General features: G+C 44.9%; 1 protein-coding gene across 3 annotated transcripts in view; it reads left to right on the top strand.

Moving 5' to 3' along the window:
* Positions 1-4,630: 4,630 nt before the first annotated feature.
* The window catches only part of LOC115109062 (choline transporter-like protein 5-B), a 100,563-nt gene continuing 86,202 nt past the window's right edge, over positions 4,631-18,991 (top strand). The window contains exon 1 of one of the 3 annotated variants that reach the window (XM_029633634.2): positions 4,631-4,817. In XM_029633634.2, coding sequence (XP_029489494.1) covers positions 4,781-4,817 — 37 coding nt within the window. In that variant the 5' untranslated portion in view covers positions 4,631-4,780. The remainder of the gene's footprint in view (positions 4,818-18,991) is intronic. The other 2 variants (XM_029633635.2, XM_029633633.2) reach the window with 2 other exon arrangements.

Genomic DNA, 18,991 nt, shown 5'->3' with positions numbered 1-18,991 from the left:
CTTATTTGATGACGAGACATAGGTTGTAAAATAATTATAAAGTCAATATATTTTATGTTAAAGTACTTCAGATACTACATCCTGCCAGGATCAAACCTATAGCCTACTTTATACTCTGGCTTTTCTACCTTCTGCTGCCACTCTCTGGCCATGCCCATGTAACGGTGTGTGTGTGTGTGTGTGTGTGTGTGTGAAGATGCCATGTCTTTGAATTCAATGCATCTTCACTTATACATTGTAAATGTGTGTTTTATATTTGTGTTAATTGGACCCAAAACGGTGTTGTATTAGTCAAACCTTTCAATATACAGTATGTATACATTTACCATCAACTTAATTCCCAACAGTCAGTAGTTTTTCTTGTCAATTTCAGTGTGTTCAGGTGTGTTGGCCACACCTAATAATTGGCCACACATGATGGGTATCCTACTACTGTCACATGTGCCGAATACAACAGGTGTAGACCTTACCGTGAAATGCTTACTTACAAGCCCTTAACCAATAACGCAGTTTAAGAAATAGGGTTAAGAAAATATTTACTAAATATACTAAAGTAAAAATGACAACAATAACGAGGCTATATACAGGGGGTACCGGTACCGTGTCAATGTGCGGGGGTACAGGTTAGTTTGTAAAGTGACTATGCATAGATAAACAGTGAGTAGCAGCAGTGTAAAAACCAAGGGGGGGGGGCAATGTAAATAGTCCAGGTGGCCATTGGATTAATTGTTCAGCAGTCTTACTGCTTATGGTTAAGGAGCCTTTTGGTCCTAGACTTGGCGCTCCGGTACCTCTTGCCGTGCGGTAGCAGAGAGAACAGTCTATGACTAGGGTTGACTGGAGTGACAATCTTTCCTCTGACACTGCCTATATAGGTCCTGGACGTCAGGAAGCTTGGCCCCAGTGACATACTGGGCCATACGCACTACCCGCTATAGTGTCCAGCGGTCGGAGGCCGAGCAATTGCCCTACCAGGCAGTGATGTAACCAGTTAAGTTCTCGATGTTGCAGCTGTAGAACCTTTTGAGGATCTCAGGACCCATGCCAAATCTTTGTAATTTCCCGAGGGGGAATATGCTTTGTCGTGCCCTCTTCACGACTATCTTGGTGTGTTTGGACCATTCTAGTTTGTTGGTGATGTGGACACCAAGGAACTTGAAGCACTCAACCCGCTCCACTACTAAACCGTTGATGAGAATGGGGGCGTACTCGGTCCTCCTTTTCCTGTAGTCCACAATCATCTCCTTAGTCTTGGTTACGTTGAGGGATAGGTTGTCATTCTGGCACCACCCGGCCAGGTCTCTGACCTCCTCTCTATAGGCTGTCTTGTCGTTGTCGGTGATCAGGTTTACCACTGTTGTGTCATCTGCAAACTTGATGATGGTGTTGGTGTCGTCCCTGGCAATGCAGTCATGGGTGGGTGAACAGGGAGTACATGAGGGGACTGAGCACACACCCCTGGGGGCTCCAGTGTTGGGGATCAGCATGGCAGTTGTGTTGCTACTTACCCTCACCACCTGGGGGCTGCCCGTCAGGAAGTCCAGGATCCAGTTGCAGAGGGAGGTCCCAGGATCCTTAGCTTAGTGATAAGCTTTGAGGGTGCTATGGTGTTGAACGCTGAGCTGTAGTCAATGAATAGCATTCTCATATAATTGTTCCTTTTGTCCAGGTGGGAAAGGGCAGTGTGGAGTGGAATGAAGATTACATCATCTGTGGATCTGTTTTGGCGGTATGCAAATAGGATTTCTGGGATGATGGTGTTGATGTGAGCAATTACCAGCCTTTCAAAGCACTTCATGGCTACGGACGTGAGTGCTACGGGTCTGTTGTCATTTAGGCAGGTTGCCTTTGTGTTCTTGGGCGCAGGGACTATGGTGGTCTGCTTGAAACATGTTGGTATTACAGACTCAATCAGGGACATGTTGAAAATGTCAGTGAAGACACCTGCTAGTTGGTCAGCACATGCCCGGAGCACACGTTCTGGTAATCCGTCTGTATGTATGTTGACCTGTTTAATGGTTTTAGTCACGCCAGCTACGGAGAGCGTGATCACACAGTCTTCCAGAACAACTGATGCTCTCATGCATGCCTCAGTGTGGCTTACCTGGACGCGAACACAGAAGTGATTTAGCTCGTATGGTAGGCTCGTGTCACTGGGCAGCTCGTGGCTGTGCTTCCCTTTGTAGTCTGTAATAGTTTGCGAGCCCTGCCACATAAGACGAGCGTTGGAGCCGGTATAGTATGATTCAATCTTAGCCCTGTATTGACGCTTTGCCTGTTTGATGGTTTATCGCAGGGCATAGCAGGATTTCTTGTAAGCTTCCGGGTTAGAGTCCTGCATCTTGAAAGCGGCAGCTCTGCCCTTTAGCTCAGTGTGAATGTTGCCTGGCTTCTGTTTGGGGTATGTACGTACGGTCACTGTGGGGACGATGTGCACTTATCGATAAAGCCAGTGACTGATGTGGTGTACTCCTCAATGTCATCGGAAGAATCCCGGAACATGTTCCAGTCTGTGATAGCAAAACAGTCCAGTAGTTTAGCATCTGCTTCATCTGACCACTTTTTTATAGACCGAGTCACTGGTGCTTCCTGCTTGAAATTGTTGCTTGTAAGCAGGAATCAGGAGGATAGAGTTGTGGTCGGTTTTACCAAATGGAGGGTGAGCTTTCTACGCATCACTGTGTGTGGAGTACAGGTGATCTTTCCAACAGGACAATGACCTGAAGCATACAGCCACAACAACGCTGGAATGGCTTCAGAACAAGAATGTGAAAGTCCTTGAGTGGACCAGCCAAAGCCCAGACTTGAATCCCATTCGAAATCTGTGGAAATACTTGAAGATTGCTGTTCACAACTGATCCCCATCTAATTTAACAGAGCTTGAGAAGATCTGCAAGAAATTATGGGAGAAAATCCCCAAATCCAGATATGCATAGCTAATACAGACATACCCAAGACAACTCAGAGCTGGGATTGCCGCCAAAGGTGCTTCTACAAAGTATTGATTCGGGGGTGTGAATATTGAAAGTAAATGAGATATTTCTGTATTTTATTTTCAATAAATTGGCAACAATTTCTAAAAACATGTACATTGGGTATTGTGTGTAGATGGGTGAGAACAAACATCTATTTAGTCATTTTGAATTCAGGCTGTAACACAACAAAATGTGGAATAAGTCAAGGGGTATGAATACTTTCTGAAGGCACCGTAGCTGTAAAATATAGATAGGATCTGTGCTGTCACAAGAAGTCCTGCAGAGGACAGTGTTTCATCACAAAGGGTCCATGTTAAACTCAAGAGATTTTGCACAGTAAAATAGTGAAAGCTGTTTGAGAGAAAGCTATGGGCCAATGTTTACAAACTCCAGTCCTCCAGTACCCCCCAACAGTACACATTTTTGCAGTGGCCCCGGAAAAACACACCCGATTCAACTTGTCAACTAATCATCAAACCCTAAAAGAGATGCGTCATCCCTTCGCAAAGGAATAGCTGCCGTGATTGGCTTTTTAGGTGCCTCTGCTACCACACGTAATATGAAGACTGATGATCACTGTGTGGTACTCCTACCCACTAATTTAGTTGAATAAGGTGAGTTTGTCAGGGGCTACAACACAAATGTGTTACTGGAAGGAGGAAACACTGCATAGGCTAGCAAACATTCATAATGTCACATATACAGTAGCATAATTAAGCAATAAGGAACGAGGAGGGGTGATATATTGGCAATATACCATGGCTAAGGGCTGTTCTTAGCATGACGCAACGCGGAGTGCCTGGATACAGACCTTAGCCGTGGTATATTGGCCCTGGGGTGCCTTATTGCTGTTATAAACTGGTTACCAATGTAATTGGGGCGGCAGGGTAGCCTAGTGGTTAGCGTGTTGGACTAGTTGCAAGTTCAAACCCCAGAGCTGACAAGGTACAAATCTGTCGTTCTGCCCCTGAACAGGCAGTTAACCCACTGTTCCTAGAACATCATTGAAACTAAGAATTTGTTCTTAACTGACTTGCCTAGTTAAATAAAGGTTTTTAAAAAATTAGAGCAGTAAAAATAAATGTTTTGTCAATACCTGGGGTATTCGGTCTGATATACCACGGCTGTCAGCCAATCAGCATTCAAGGCTCGTACCAGGCTCGTACCACCCCGTTTTAAAAAGAGGGATAAAGTAGGCTGACTTTATTTGGATATTCCAACTGTAGATGACAGACTATCAGTAAAATTTCAACTAGCTACTAACCCTACCTTAACCCTAACCCTAACCTTTATTCTGATCCTAACCCTAACCTTAACCCTTATCCTAACCCTAAACTCAACCCTTACCCTAAACTTTATTCTGATCCTAATCCTAAGGGTTGAGTTTAGGGTTAGGATCAGAATAAAGGTTAGGGTAAGGGTTAAGTACTATCCAGACTATCCAAATAAAGCATGACCAACTGTAGTGTGACCATATTGCTTTCAAATTTGACTAATACATTCACAATATAGATGATTGTAACTATGTGTCAAATGTGAATCAGGTCTACATCGAGATTCATGTAAAACATTTTCATTGCAATCAGCCCTGGTGTGTGTGTGCCTTTATGGGTTTTAATCACACAGTTGATGACAATACATGGTGCTGTAAACACCGCTGACGCTCAGCTGCGTGGTGGAGACAGCTCAAACCAAGGGCTGGAGCTGCTGTATTTACGTAGACTGGGCCATTCAAACGCTGTATTCACATCTCAAGCCTCATATGCCATCTCAAAGACGGTGCAGAATCTCCTGTCTGAGGTGCAATGGCTAGAAAGACAGACATTCCTCCTTCATACTATGGTGAGTCGCCACATTCGTCCTTGTTTAACGTCGGTAACCTCAAGTTCTTTCTTCAAGACAACAAAGGGTAGCCAACAACGATATTCTTCAAACGCTATTCTTGACTTTGGTTATTGGGGCGGCTTTTCGCGCTAGGGCTGATTTACAAAATGTAACATTGAAGCAAGATACAATGTAACAATGTTATGTCAGTGTAACGTTCATAGAAAGCGCTACAACTGGATGCCGATAATGAATCATGAATGGAGCCTCCTACCAAATTAGAAATTGCTTCGCGATAATATTTTAATTTGAAAGTAGGCTACTGGATATAAACATGGTAACGTTAAGATATTGTTTCTGTCACTCGAATCATGAAATGTAACACCAGTGGAACTAACAATCGTAGTTTGCTATGGAAGTCGAGCGTAGTTTTAAATGTATTGTTTCACATAATACAGGGCATCCTCTTGGGGATTGACACTTGGCATGTAGTGTACCTAGCTAACCGTATTGGTACGACATGTTATTGTTACAGTATTAAACACATACTATAGCTTAATTCTAACGATTTAAGACTGTTTTATTTTCCCCAACCGTTGACAACAGACGAAAGACCTAAAGGTATTGTTTTGATGAAGAAAAAAAGTGAATTGCATCTGAAAGCCAAGACGAACAACAATACTCATTAACCATGTCCGTTGTTATTTGGCAAATACAAGGCAAACGATGTAAAAGACAATAGATTTTTGCCTTTGTCCCTAAGTGAGAGTTGTCCTCTGGTCGGCATATGGATAGTCAATCTCTGTGAAGATTTACTGGTCCATTAGCTGGTCCTCTTTGTTAGGTTGTCTATGAAAATCCGGGACTCGTGCCAGATGCCATAGAAACCACATTACTACAGTGTTTCAATTGTGAAACGACAGCTTTCATAAACAGTAACACGGTAATAACACAGTTTACCACAGATTGTCAGACAAAGGAGCACTAATACGTAGACGTGGATGTTGATTAAGGCAGCCCCTGCACCTCTCTGATTCAGAAGATCCATTTCAGTTGAAGGAATTCAGTTGTACAACTGACTAGGTATCCATCTTTCCCTTTCCCCTATTGTAGTGCATGCAGAGATATGCAAGCTATGGCTTATGTAATTACAGTATAATAGTCAATACATCAAGGGCTTTATGACTCATGTCTGTTGGTTATTATAGACAGTGCATGTCATGGCATCTTATAAGTAACGGTTTTACAGTCATTATCATAGGAGGTGAACCCTCATTATAGTCAATCATTTCTGTACATGATCATTCATTATAATTAGGCTCAAGCCATCCATATTATTGGTGAATTTGTCAAAAGACTGCTAATTCAACCAGCCCAGTTCATGCTGTGACAACTGGCAGATGTATATAGCATTGTAATTGTCAGTAAGTGACATAGTCAGTCTACTCAGTATGACTTCATGGGAAAGCTGCAGTGTCTCTCATCTCTCCCTACACACTGACCCAGGGTTTCACTCAGTTCCCATGACTCCAGGCCCCTGCCAATCATGTTTGTAGCCTGTCAGCTGGAGATGAGGATTGGCTGCAGTGAAATAGACTCTCGCTGCCATCTCTTGAGACCTCCAACTGCCCACTCAGAATTCAGCCCACACTTGAACATTGTGTTGAAGCAGAGGAAGCCGTACTGTACAGTACAAAATGATGTTCCGAACATCAGCATTTTATAATGAATAGTGCGTGCTTATGGTGCTGGGGCGGCAGAGTAGCCTAGTGGTTAGTGTTGGACTAGTAACCGGAAGGTTGCAAGTTCAAGCCCCCGTGCTGACAAGGTACAAATCTGTCGTTCTGCCCCTGAACAGGCAGTTAACCCACTGTTCCTAGGCCGTCATTGAAAATAAGAATTTGTTCTTAAAAAATGGTACATGTGAGTTGATCATGCTTATGGTACACGTGAGTTGATCATGCTTATGGTACACGTGAGTTGATCATGCTTATGGTACACATGAGTTGATCATGCTTATGGTACACGTGAGTTGATCATGCTTATGGTACACGTGAGTTGATCATGCTTATGGTACACGTGAGTTGATCATGCTTATGGTACACGTGAGTTGATCATGCTTATGGTACACGTGAGTTGATCATGCTTATGGTACACGTGAGTTGATCATGCTTATGCTACACGCGAGTTGATCATGCTTATGGTACACGTGAGTTGATCATGCTTATGGTACACGTGAGTTGATCATGCTTATGGTACACGTGAGTTGATCATGCTTATGGTACACGTGAGTTGATCATGCTTATGGTACACGTGAGTTGATCATGCTTATGGTACACGTGAGTTGATCATGCTTATGGTACACGTGAGTTGATCATGCTTATGGTACCGTGAGTTGATCATGCTTATGGTACACGTGAGTTGATCATGCTTATGGTACACGTGAGTTGATCATGCTTATGGTACACGTGAGTTGATCATGCTTATGGTACACGTGAGTTGATCATGCTTATGGTACACGTGAGTTGATCATGCTTATGGTACACGTGAGTTGATCATGCTTATGGTACACGTGAGTTGATCATGCTTATGGTACACGTGAGTTGATCATGCTTATGGTACACGCGAGTTGATCATGCTTATGGTACACGTGAGTTGATCATGCTTATGGTACACGTGAGTTGATCATGCTTATGGTACACGCGAGTTGATCATGCTTATGGTACACGCGAGTTGATCATGCTTATGGTACACGCGAGTTGATCATGCTTATGGTACACGCGAGTTGATCATGCTTATGGTACACGCGAGTTGATCATGCTTATGGTACACGCGAGTTGATCATGCTTATGGTACACGCGAGTTGATCATGCTTATGGTACACGTGAGTTGATCATGCTTATGCTACACGTGAGTTGATCATGCTTATGGTACACGTGAGTTGATCATGCTTATGGTACACGTGAGTTGATCATGCTTATGGTACACGTGAGTTGATCATGCTTATGGTACACGTGAGTTGATCATGCTTATGGTACACGTGAGTTGATCATGCTTATGGTACACGTGAGTTGATCATGCTTATGGTACACGTGAGTTGATCATGCGTATGGTACACGTGAGTTGATCATGCTTATGGTACACGTGAGTTGATCATGCTTATGGTACACAAGAGTTGATCATGCTTATGGTACACGCGAGTTGATCATGCTTATGGTACACGCGAGTTGATCATGCTTATGGTACACGCGAGTTGATCATGCTTATGGTACACGCGAGTTGATCATGCGTATGGTACACGTGAGTTGATCATGCGTATGGTACACGTGAGTTGATCATGTGCCAATGCCACATTTTGGTGTTTTATTGTTGAGAGATTTGGGATAATCTTACGCTCCTCCATCTGAAAAGGAAACGAGGCCCTGCGTCTTTAAATGCAACCTGGGCAGTTGGAGACTCAGCCAGTGGAGCATGGGATGGAGTTGTGCCGACTCCCCATGTTCAGGTCAGCTGCTGTGTCCAAGTGGCATCTCTGGTGCTGGTGCTCAGTCAGCCAGCCTGTTCAAATGGCCTTTCACAGGCAGCTCAGGGCAGGGCTGTCATGCAGAGAGGGATGATAGGTGCAAAAACTCTATAGTCCTCGCCAACCTGCCTCAACCTGCAAATGGAAATGCGAGGTGAATGGTCACACACACACACACACACAGGAACGCTAGTCAATCAAGCACCAATACACATCGAATCAATGCACACTTGCAGACATGCTCAATTTGTGCATTTTCCATCACACACCAACATTCACACTTCTAGTGCATTTTTACAGACAAATAAAAATGTTAAATCATACATTTGCACAGTCATAGACAGTCCCTTCATTCATCCTCAACCTATTATAATGGATCCACAGCCAATACTTTCATCACTAATGCATCCTGAATGATGTTGTCATTCAGAAAGGTAGAAAATACTTAAGTTCGTAAGTGACTGTTTAGATTGAGTCTCGTTCAGCAACAAAAATGTTGAGCTGGTCACCTTGTTAATTAACACATTTCTCACATGGTCAGGTTGCCTGAGCGTGGCATTCTCACACCCAGGCAATGCAGACTTTTCACAGAGGCTGACAAAGAGCTAGGAATACTTTTTTTCAAAGACTCTCCTCTCCTTATAAACTACTGCGGTCGTAGTTCAGATGCCTCATCCCTTCAGACAGGAATAAGTGCCATGATTGACTTTTTATTGAACCTTTATTTAACTAGGCAAATCAGTTAAGAACAAATTCTTATTGACAATGGCGGCCTACCGGGGAACAGTGGGTTAACTGCCTTGTTCAGGGGCAGAACGACAGATTTTTAACTTGTCAGCTCGGGGATTTGATCTAGCAACCTTTCAATTACTGGCCCAACTCTCTAACCACTAGGCTACCTGCCACTGTTAGTTGCCTCTGCTATCACACGTAATATGAAGACTGATGATCGCTGGGTGGTACTCCTACACATTTTAATTTACTCTTTATAATGCTCCTACTCATTCTATTGAATGAGGTTCTTCCCCTATGAAATTCTTCAGTGCTTTTCTCTGGCTACTACAGCAGGATATCACGGTTCCCTGGTGTGTTTAGAGACTACAGAAAGGTATTCACAGTGCTGGCAGGCTTGAGACAGTAAATACTTCCACAAACTGGCTTCGTATCACGACAGGCAAACATGAACTACCTTTTGTAAACCCTGTGCGAAGTGAACAGAGTTGGCTCTCAATGTCCAGCTGTGTCTCCTTGTTACAGGCAACGCTATGCACGAAGGCTTTGGATATCCAGTTTGCAGTATGAATACAGTCCCTTTCTTTGTTGGGGTAGTGGGCTAACTGACATTATACAACGAGTGGCTCTAATCTAATTGTGGATGATTGTGCTGATTGATTAAAACTGACAATGATTTATTAAACACAACTCAACGATACAAACTGTGTATAGTGAGTGAAACAGCTGCCGTTACAACACACATAGAAAACCGCTTCAGTCCCTGTTACTGTGAGGTTGGTGATGAGGACTTTGGTTGAGAGCAACACACTGTACTGAATGATTCAGGTCTATCAACAGATTCCACTCAGATGGATCATTATCCTGAGATGAAAGTCAGCTACTGTTGCTCCCTGTGTTATTTATTCTATATGTGAGGAGGTGAGGGACTTGCATAACACCTCAGGGATGTGCTGCGTTGCACCGGTTTCTCAGCCAACATCAGGCTGATTTGAATGACAAAATGACTGTGAGAGATGAGAAGGAAAGGAGAGAGTGGTAGAGGCATACGCTTATGAGAATCCTTTATCCTGAGGATAACCCAGGGTTCTTACTGACATTGATCACGTTAGGAGGCTGATCCAGAACCAATTCTTACTGTCACTTAATCAGTGAAGTCAAGTAAGTCTGATTGCTTTGGGTCCTGTAACACCCCATGCAACCTCAGGCAAATTGACAACAGAGTCGAATTACTGAGTTGTTATGCTCGACATTGAAGCTCCGCTGTAGTTAGGGAGAGGAGGCAGTCTGAAATGCAATATTTACTGTGTGAATGACAATAAAGAAACATTGTGTGTGTTTATGTGTAGCTAAGCATTTAAGCTGTGCTGTCTCTCCCTGAACCTACACATTACACAAGACGGAGATGAAGAAACAGGCGTCATTCCCGTGACTCAACCTTAAAATCCATATAAACCCAAACCAAAGCCTGTTGAGCTTGTCACTGATCCAGCATGAGAGACTAATTTCACAGGAACACAGGGCTGCTACTGATATGCCTGGGGACCTAGCTGCATTTCTGTCCCATCACACCCTGCTACATCACACAAGTAGCCAAGGTCACAATCCCCCAAACACTGCCTGCCTCTCTCTCTACTCTGCTCCGATCTCTCTCTCTACTCTCTCTCTCTCTCTACTCTCTACTCTGCCCCTCTCTCTCTACTCTGCCCCTCTCTCTCTACCTCTCTCTCTACTCTGCCCCTCTCTCTCTACCTCTCTCTCTACTCTGCCCCTCTCTCTCTACCTCTCTCTCTACTCTGCCCCTCTCTCTCTACCTCTCTCTCTCTACTCTGCCCCCTCTATCTACCTCTCTCTCTACTCTGCCCCCTCTCTCTACCTCTCTCTCTACTCTGCCCCTCTCTCTCTACCTCTCTCTCTACTCTGCCCCCTCTCTCTACCTCTCTCTCTACTCTGCCCCTCTCTCTCTACCTCTCTCTCTACTCTGCCCTCTCTCTCTACTCTGCCCATCACTCTGCCCTCTCTCTCTACTCTGCCCATCACTCTGCCCCCCTCTCTCTCTACTCTCTCTCTCTACTCTGCCCTTCTCTCTCTCTACTCTGCCCTTCTCTCTCTCTACTCTGCCCTTCTCTCTCTCTACTCTGCCCCCTCTCTCTCTACTCTGCCCCTCTCTCTCTCTACTCCTCCCCTCTCTCTCTCTACTCTGCCCCTCTCTCTCTCTACTCTGCCCTTCTCTCTCTCTACTCTGCCCTTCTCTCTCTCTACTCTGCCCTTCTCTCTCTCTACTCTGCCCCCTCTCTCTCTACTCTGCCCCCTCTCTCTCTCTCTCTACTCTGCCCCTGTCTCTACCTCTCTCTACTCTACCTCTCTACTCTCTCTCTACTCTGCCTCTCTGTTTGCTGTAGGCTAGCTGCCAGAGGCTGACACTGAAATACTAACCCAAACCCCCTGTGGGAGCCCATCCTGTACCCTGCTGCCTCTTTCCCCTACAGAGTGGATGTCAGTGTGGTGTGTTTACAAGGCTGGTAACAGGGAGATGTTATAAATACTAGTCATGTCTTAATGTACTAACTCAGTGAGAGTCCACTCCAGATATTCCAGCCGAGTGTAGTTCCGGGGGCTCAGTTGGTTGGAACATGCTGGTTGTAACATAAACGTTGTGGGTTTGATACCTACACGGGCAGATTATCTATTGGGGAACCGAGTTAAGCTCAGGGAGGACTCAGGAGTTGGTTATATGAGTTCCTGTCTCTCAAAAGAGGAACTGGCGGCTCACGTATGATTTTTATGTTTTCTGAGCAGATCAACCGATCAGCCGGTCAAACGTTTTAGGACATCTACTCATTGAAGGGTTTTTCTTAATTTTTTACAATTTTCTACATTATAGAATAATAGTGAAGACACAAACTATGAAATCTCATATGGAATCATGTAGTAAGTGTTAAACAAATCACAATATATTTGAGATTCATTAAATAGCCACCCTTTGCCTTGATGACAACGGCACACTCTTGGAATTCTCTCAACCAGCTTCACCTGGAATGCTTATTCAACAGTCTTGAAGGAGTTCCTACACATGCTGAGCACTTGCTGGCTGCTTTTCCTTCACTCTCCAGTCCGTCTCATCCCAAACCATCTCAATTTGGTTGAGGTTGGGGATTGTGGAGGCCAGGTAATCTGATGCAGCACCCCATCATTCTCCTTCTTGGTCAAATAGGCCTTACACAGCCTGGAGTTGTGTTGGGTCATTGTCCTGTTGAAAAACAAATTATAGTCCAACTGAGCGCAAACCAGATGGGATGGTGTATTGCTGCAGAATGCTGTGGTAGCCATGCTGGCTAAGTGTGCCTTGAATTCTAAATAAATCACTGACAGTGTCACCAGTCACCAGTGCTGCATCAGATGACCTGGCCTCCACAATCACCCGACCTCAACCCAATTGAGATGGTTTGGGATGAGTTGCCCCTGTCTCTCTCTCTTTCTACTCTGCCCCTCTCTCTCTCTAGTCTGCCTCTCTATTTACTCTGCCCCTCTCTCTACTCTGCCCTTCTCTCACTCTACCCCTCTCTCTCTCTAGTCTGCCTCCCTATTTACTTTGCCCCTCTCTCTACTCTGCCCCTCTCTCTCTCTCTCTCTCTACTCTGACCCTCTACTGTCTCTCTACTCTGACCCTCTACTGCCTCTCTCTCTACTCTGCCCCTCTCTCTACTCTGCCCCTCTACTGTCTCTCTCTCTCTACCTCTCTCTCTACTTTCTGATTCACGCCCTTACCTTAACTTTAAAAAAATAAAAAATAATCTGTGACCGAAAGATGCATATCTGTATTCACAGTCATGTGAAGTAAATTCATTAGACTCTAATCTATACATTTAAATTGGCTAATTTCCTTATATGAACTGTAACTCAGAATCTTTGAAATTGTTGCTTTGCTGCAGGAGAGACTGGTGCGTTTCACAAAATAGATGCCATCATGAGTGTGGAAAATTATGTGGATATATTGAAGCAACATCTCAAGACATTAGTCAGGAAGTTAAAGCTTGGTCGCAAACAGTTCTTCCAAATGGACAATGACCCCAAGCATACTTACAAAGTTGTGACAAAATTGCTTCAGGACAACAAAGTCAAGTTATTGGAGTGGCCATCACAAAGCCCTGACCTCAATCCTATAGAAAATTTGTGGGCAGAACTGAAAAAGCTTGTGCGAGCAAGGAGGCCTACAAACCTGACTCAGTTACAACAGCTCTGTCAGGAGGAATGGGCCAACATTCACCCAACTTATTGTGGGAAGCTTGTGGAAGACTACCTGAAACGTTTGACCCAAGTTAAACAATTTAAAGGCAATGCTACCAAATACTAATTGAGTGTATGTAAACTTCTGACCCACTGGGAATGTGATGAAAGAAATAAAAGCAGAAATAAATCATTCTCTCTACTATTATTCTGACATTTCACATTCTTAAAATAAATTGGGGATCCTAACTGACCCAAGACAGGGATTTTTACTAGCATTAAATGTCAGGAATTGTGAAAAACGAAGTTTAAATGTATTTGGTTGAGGTGCATGTAAACTTCAGACTTCAACTGTATTCGATCGTATACTTAGGATGTAAGCAAGGTTTGAAATTATTATGTTTTAGTCTGACTTCTTGTAGTCCATTTGCCATCCACAAATTATTTGTAATTATGTTCCGGCACCCTGAACTTCCGCTCAAGAAAAATTGGCCCGTGGCTGAATCTAGGTGATGATCCCAGGCCTAGACCAGGTTTGGTGCCCCTGAGGAATAGTGAGAGAGAGGGAACTGTTTAGAGAGAAAGAGTGTGTGTGTCCATATCTAAAATATAATACAGCCATCTGCAGCTGCTTCTAAATCATTTAGGTTGGGCAGAGAGAGTGTGATCAGCACGCTGCACCCAATGGAGCCTCAGAGGAGTTTATTGTTCAGGCCACTCACACTGCCTGTGTGTCATAACCCACCAAGCAGAGTTGAGATTGGTGTGCCAAGCCTCTAAGTTGGGTTTGGTGGAGAGACAGAACATAGTTATATTTTAGTCATTTAGCAAACACATTCATCCAGATAGAATTACAGGAGAGGTTTCATACGTTTTCTTCTCACTGATCCCCCATGGAAATCGAACCTGCAACCCTGGCATTGCAAGTACCATGCTCTACCAACTGGGCACCACAGGACCACAGACAGGGTTGCTACAGTAGAGACAGACCTGACAGAATACTAACAAGCGAGACATGTCCTCAAGGTGAAAAACACCACTCCCAGAGTCTTTAATATGTTCCTGAATAGATAGAATGAGAAAAGGTCAACCAAGAGGCATCTCAGGTCCAACCCATGCGTTGCACCTGCAGTTGTTGAGCCATTTTCCTGGTCACCTTATGAAAGAAGCCTGTGGGACGGTGGTTCCCCTGTCTGCCTGTTTTGGTGTGTCTGAGTAATCAATGAGTTTATGGGGAAAGGTTGAGGAATGGAGAGAAATGGGGAGAATTTGAGGGCGCAGGGAGAAACGGTACTATACTTATATTGTATATTAGGACAATAACGTACACAATCCCAATAGGCCAATATCTCAATTAAGAGGTGTTTTAATAAAATAATATACTGCTGTGTTTGTGACCTGAGAAATCTTTTATAACAGACACATGCATTCAGTCTGGCCTCATCCCTTGTGGAGCCAATGATCATCACAACATTCATTTCTGTAGAACGTCACTCTCACAGCCCTCTACCAAGAACATCCTGTTCCACCAATGATCATCACAACATTCATTTCTGTACAACGTCACTCTCACAGCCCTCTACCAAGAACATCCTGTTCCACCAATGATCATCACAACATTCATTTCTGTAGAACGTCACTCTCACAGCCCTCTACCAAGAACATCCTGTTCCACCAATGATCATCACAACATTCATTTCTGTACAACGTCACTCTCACAGCCCTCTACCAAGAACATCCTGTTCCACCAATGATCATCACAACATTCATTTCTGTAGAACGTCACTCTCACAGCCCTCTACCAAGAACATCCTGTTCCACCAATGATCATCACAACATTCATTTCTGTACAACGTCACTCTCATCTACCAAGAACATCTGTTCCACCAATGTCATCACAACATTCATTTCTGTAGAACGTCACTCTCAGCCCTCTACCAAGAACATCCTGTTCCACCAATGATCATCACAACATTCATTTCTGTGAACGTCACTCTCACAGCCCTCTACCAAGAACATCCTGTTCCACAATGATCATCACAACATTCATTTCTGTAGCCACTCTCACAGCCCTCTACCAAGAACATCCTGTTCCACCAATGATCATCACAACATTCATTTCTGTACAACGTCACTCTCACAGCCCTCTACCAAGAACATCCTGTTCCACCAATGATCATCACAACATTCATTTCTGTAGAACGTCACTCTCACAGCCCTCTACCAAGAACATCCTGTTCCACCAATGATCATCACAACATTCATTTCTGTAGAACGTCACTCTCACAGCCCTCTACCAAGAACATCCTGTTCCACCAATGATCATCACAACATTCATTTCTGTACAGCGTCACTCTCACAGCCCTCTACCAAGAACATCCTGTTCCACCAATGATCATCACAACATTCATTTCTGTACAATGTCACTTTTACAGCGCTCTGAAAGGATGCTAGAGATCGTCTAGTTGAAGCTGTCCTATATCTTCAAGTACATCCATTGATTAGTCACAGAATGATTGGAAGTGGAATGTGGTTGGAGTGAAACTCCTGTTCTGTACAGTATGTCACAGTCAATGCTGTCAGTTCTGTGGTGTACATTGACCCATAATGCTATCGCTATGGCAGACTGAGGATGCAAATGGGATTGGAGTATGAGGATTAGTGACAAAGCCTCTGTCTGAACCTGATGTGTAATGTCATAACCAGTCTGCCCTCAACGCCCCAGAGAGTAGCTATAATCGCCACAATTCATTTGCTGGGCTGAAGACATCCTATTGTTTTTAAGGTAAGGCAATAAATAGTCCATAGTGGAGAAATAATTACAATATAGCAATTAAACACTGGAGTGATAGAAGTGCAGAAGATGAATGTGCAAGTAGATGTACTGGGGTACAAAGGAGCAAGATAAATAAATAAATACAGTATGGGGATGAGGTGGTTGGATGGGCTATGTACAGGTGCAGTGATCTGTGAGCTGCTCTGACAGCTGGTGATTAATGCTAGTGAGGGAGATATGAGTCTCCAGCTTCAGTGATTTTTGCAGTTCGTTCCAGTCATTGGCAGCAGAGAACTGGAAGGATAGGCGGCCGAATGAGGAATTGCCTTTGGGGGTGACCAGTGAAATATACCTGCTGGAGCGCGTGCTATGGATGGGTGCTGCTATGGTGACCAGTGAGCTGGGATAAGGCGGGGCTTTACCCCCGCTTTGTGAGTAAGACCTTTAGACAGGTCAACATTCACAATGTTGAAGCATGCGCTGACCAACTGGTAAGTGTCTTCACTGACGTTTTCAACCTGTCCACGACCGAGTCTGTAATTACTACATCTTTCAAGCAAATCACCATAGTCCCTGTGCCAAAGAACACCCAGCTAACCTGCCTAAATGACTACTGACCCGTAGCACTCTCGTCTGTAGCCATGAAGGGCTTTGAAAGGCTGGTCATGGCTCCCATCATCACAAACATCCCAGAAAAACCCTAGACCCTCTCCAATTTGCATACCGCCCCAACAGATCCACAGCCATCTCTATTGCACTCCACACTGCCCTTTCCCACCTGGACAAACGAAACGCCTAAGTGCGAGTGCTGTTCATTAACTACAGCTCAGTGTTCAACACCATAGTGCCCTCAAAGCTCATCACTAAGCACCTCCCTCTGCAACTGGATCCTGGACATCCTGACGGGCCTCCCCCAGGTGGTAAGGGTAGGCAACAACACATCTGCCATGCTGATCTTTAAGACGGGGGCCCCTTAGGGGTGTGTGGTTAGTCCCCTCCTGTACTCCCTGTTTACCCATGACGGAGTGGCCAAGCACAATTCCAACACCACCATTAAGTTTGCCAATGACACAATAGTGGTAGGCCTGATCACCAACAATGATGAGACAGCGTATTGGGAGGAGGTCAGAGACCTGGCCGTGTGCTGCCAGGATAACAACCTCTCCCTCAATGTGATCAAGACAAAGGAGATGATCGTGGACTACAGGAAAAGGAGGACCAAGCACGTCCTCATTCTCATTGACAGGGCTGTAGTGGAGCAGGTTGAGAGCTTCAAGTTCCTTGGTGTCCACATCACCAACAAAAATATAATGTTCCAAGCACACCAAGACAGTCGTGAAGATTGCACGACAATATTCCCCCTCAGCAGACTGAAAAGATTTGGTATAGGTCCTTAGATTCTCAAAGTTCTAGAACTGCACCATCAAGAGCATCCTAACGGGTTGCATCACCGCCTGGTATGGCATCTGCTTAGCCTCTGACCGCAAAACGCTACAGAGGGTAGTGCTTACAGCCCAGTACATCACTGGGGCCAAACTTCCTGCCATCCAGGACTTCTATACAAGAGAAAGACCCTAACAATTGGCAAAGACTCCAGCCACCCTACTCATAGACTTTTCTCTCTGCTACCGCATGGCAAGTGGTACAGGAGCGCCATGTCCAGGTCCAAAAGGCTTCTTAACAGCTTCTTCCCCCAAGCCATACTTCTGCTGAACAGCTAATCAAATGGCTACCCGGACTATTTGTATTTGTTGTACGCTGCTGCTACTCGCTGTTTATTATCTATGCATAGTCACTACCCCTACCTACATGTACATATTACCTCGACCTACCTGTACGTCCGCACACTGACTCGGTACCAGTACCCTGTATATAGCCTCGTTATTTTATTGTTGGTCTTTTTATTTATTTTTGTAAATATTTTCTTATCCAACGACGCAGTTTTAAGAAGGGCTCGTAAGTAAGCATTTCCCGGTATTGTATTCGGCGCATGTGACAAATAAAATGTGTTTTGATCCTTTACATATACACCCTCCTAACATCCTCATTCCTAAACTTTGTTTGTGCATGCATACTACAGACATCAACATATTTGTCTTTGCTCTATGTACACAACCTGCATCATCATCTGTCTTATGTAACAACACCTCAATGTGAGATGAGCCAACACACTGAGAGTAGAGGAGCCTAGCAGGCACCAGGCAACATAGCCAACACACAGAGTAGAGGAGCCTAGCAGGCACCAGGCAACAGAGCCAACACACAGAGTAGAGGAGCCTAGCAGGCACCAGGCAACAGAGCCAACACACAGAGTAGAGGAGCCTAGCAGGCACCAGGCAACAGAGCCAACACACAGAGTAGAGGAGCCTAGCAGGCACCAGGCAACAGAGCCAACACACAGAGTAGAGGAGCCTAGCAGGCACCAGGCAACAGAGCCAACACACAGAGTAGAGGAGCCTAGCAGGCACCAGGCAACAGAGCCAACACACAGAGTAGAGGAGCCTAGCAGGCACCAGGCAACAGAGCCAACACACAGGTAGAGGAGCCTAGCAGGCACCAGGCAACAGAGCCAACACACAGAGTAGAGGAGCCTAGCAGGCACCAGGCAACAGAGCCAACACACAGAGTAGAGGGAGCCTAGCAGGCACCAGGCAACAGAGCCAACACACAGAGTAGAGGAGCCTAGCAGGCACCAGGCAACAGAGCCAACACACAGAGTAGAGGAGCCTAGCAGGCACCAGGCAACAGAGCCAACACACAGAGTAGAGGAGCCTAGCAGGCACCAGGCAACAGAGCCAACACACAGAGTAGAGGAGCCTAGCAGGCACCAGGCAACAGAGCCAACACACAGAGTAGAGGAGCCTAGCAGGCACCAGGCAACAGAGCCAACACACAGAGTAGAGGAGCCTAGCAGGCACCAGGCAACAGAGCCAA

The sequence above is a fragment of the Oncorhynchus nerka genome, linkage group LG25, assembly GCF_034236695.1.
Source record: "Oncorhynchus nerka isolate Pitt River linkage group LG25, Oner_Uvic_2.0, whole genome shotgun sequence".
NCBI lineage: Eukaryota > Metazoa > Chordata > Actinopteri > Salmoniformes > Salmonidae > Oncorhynchus > Oncorhynchus nerka.
This window is presented reverse-complemented; position numbering and strand designations above follow the sequence as displayed.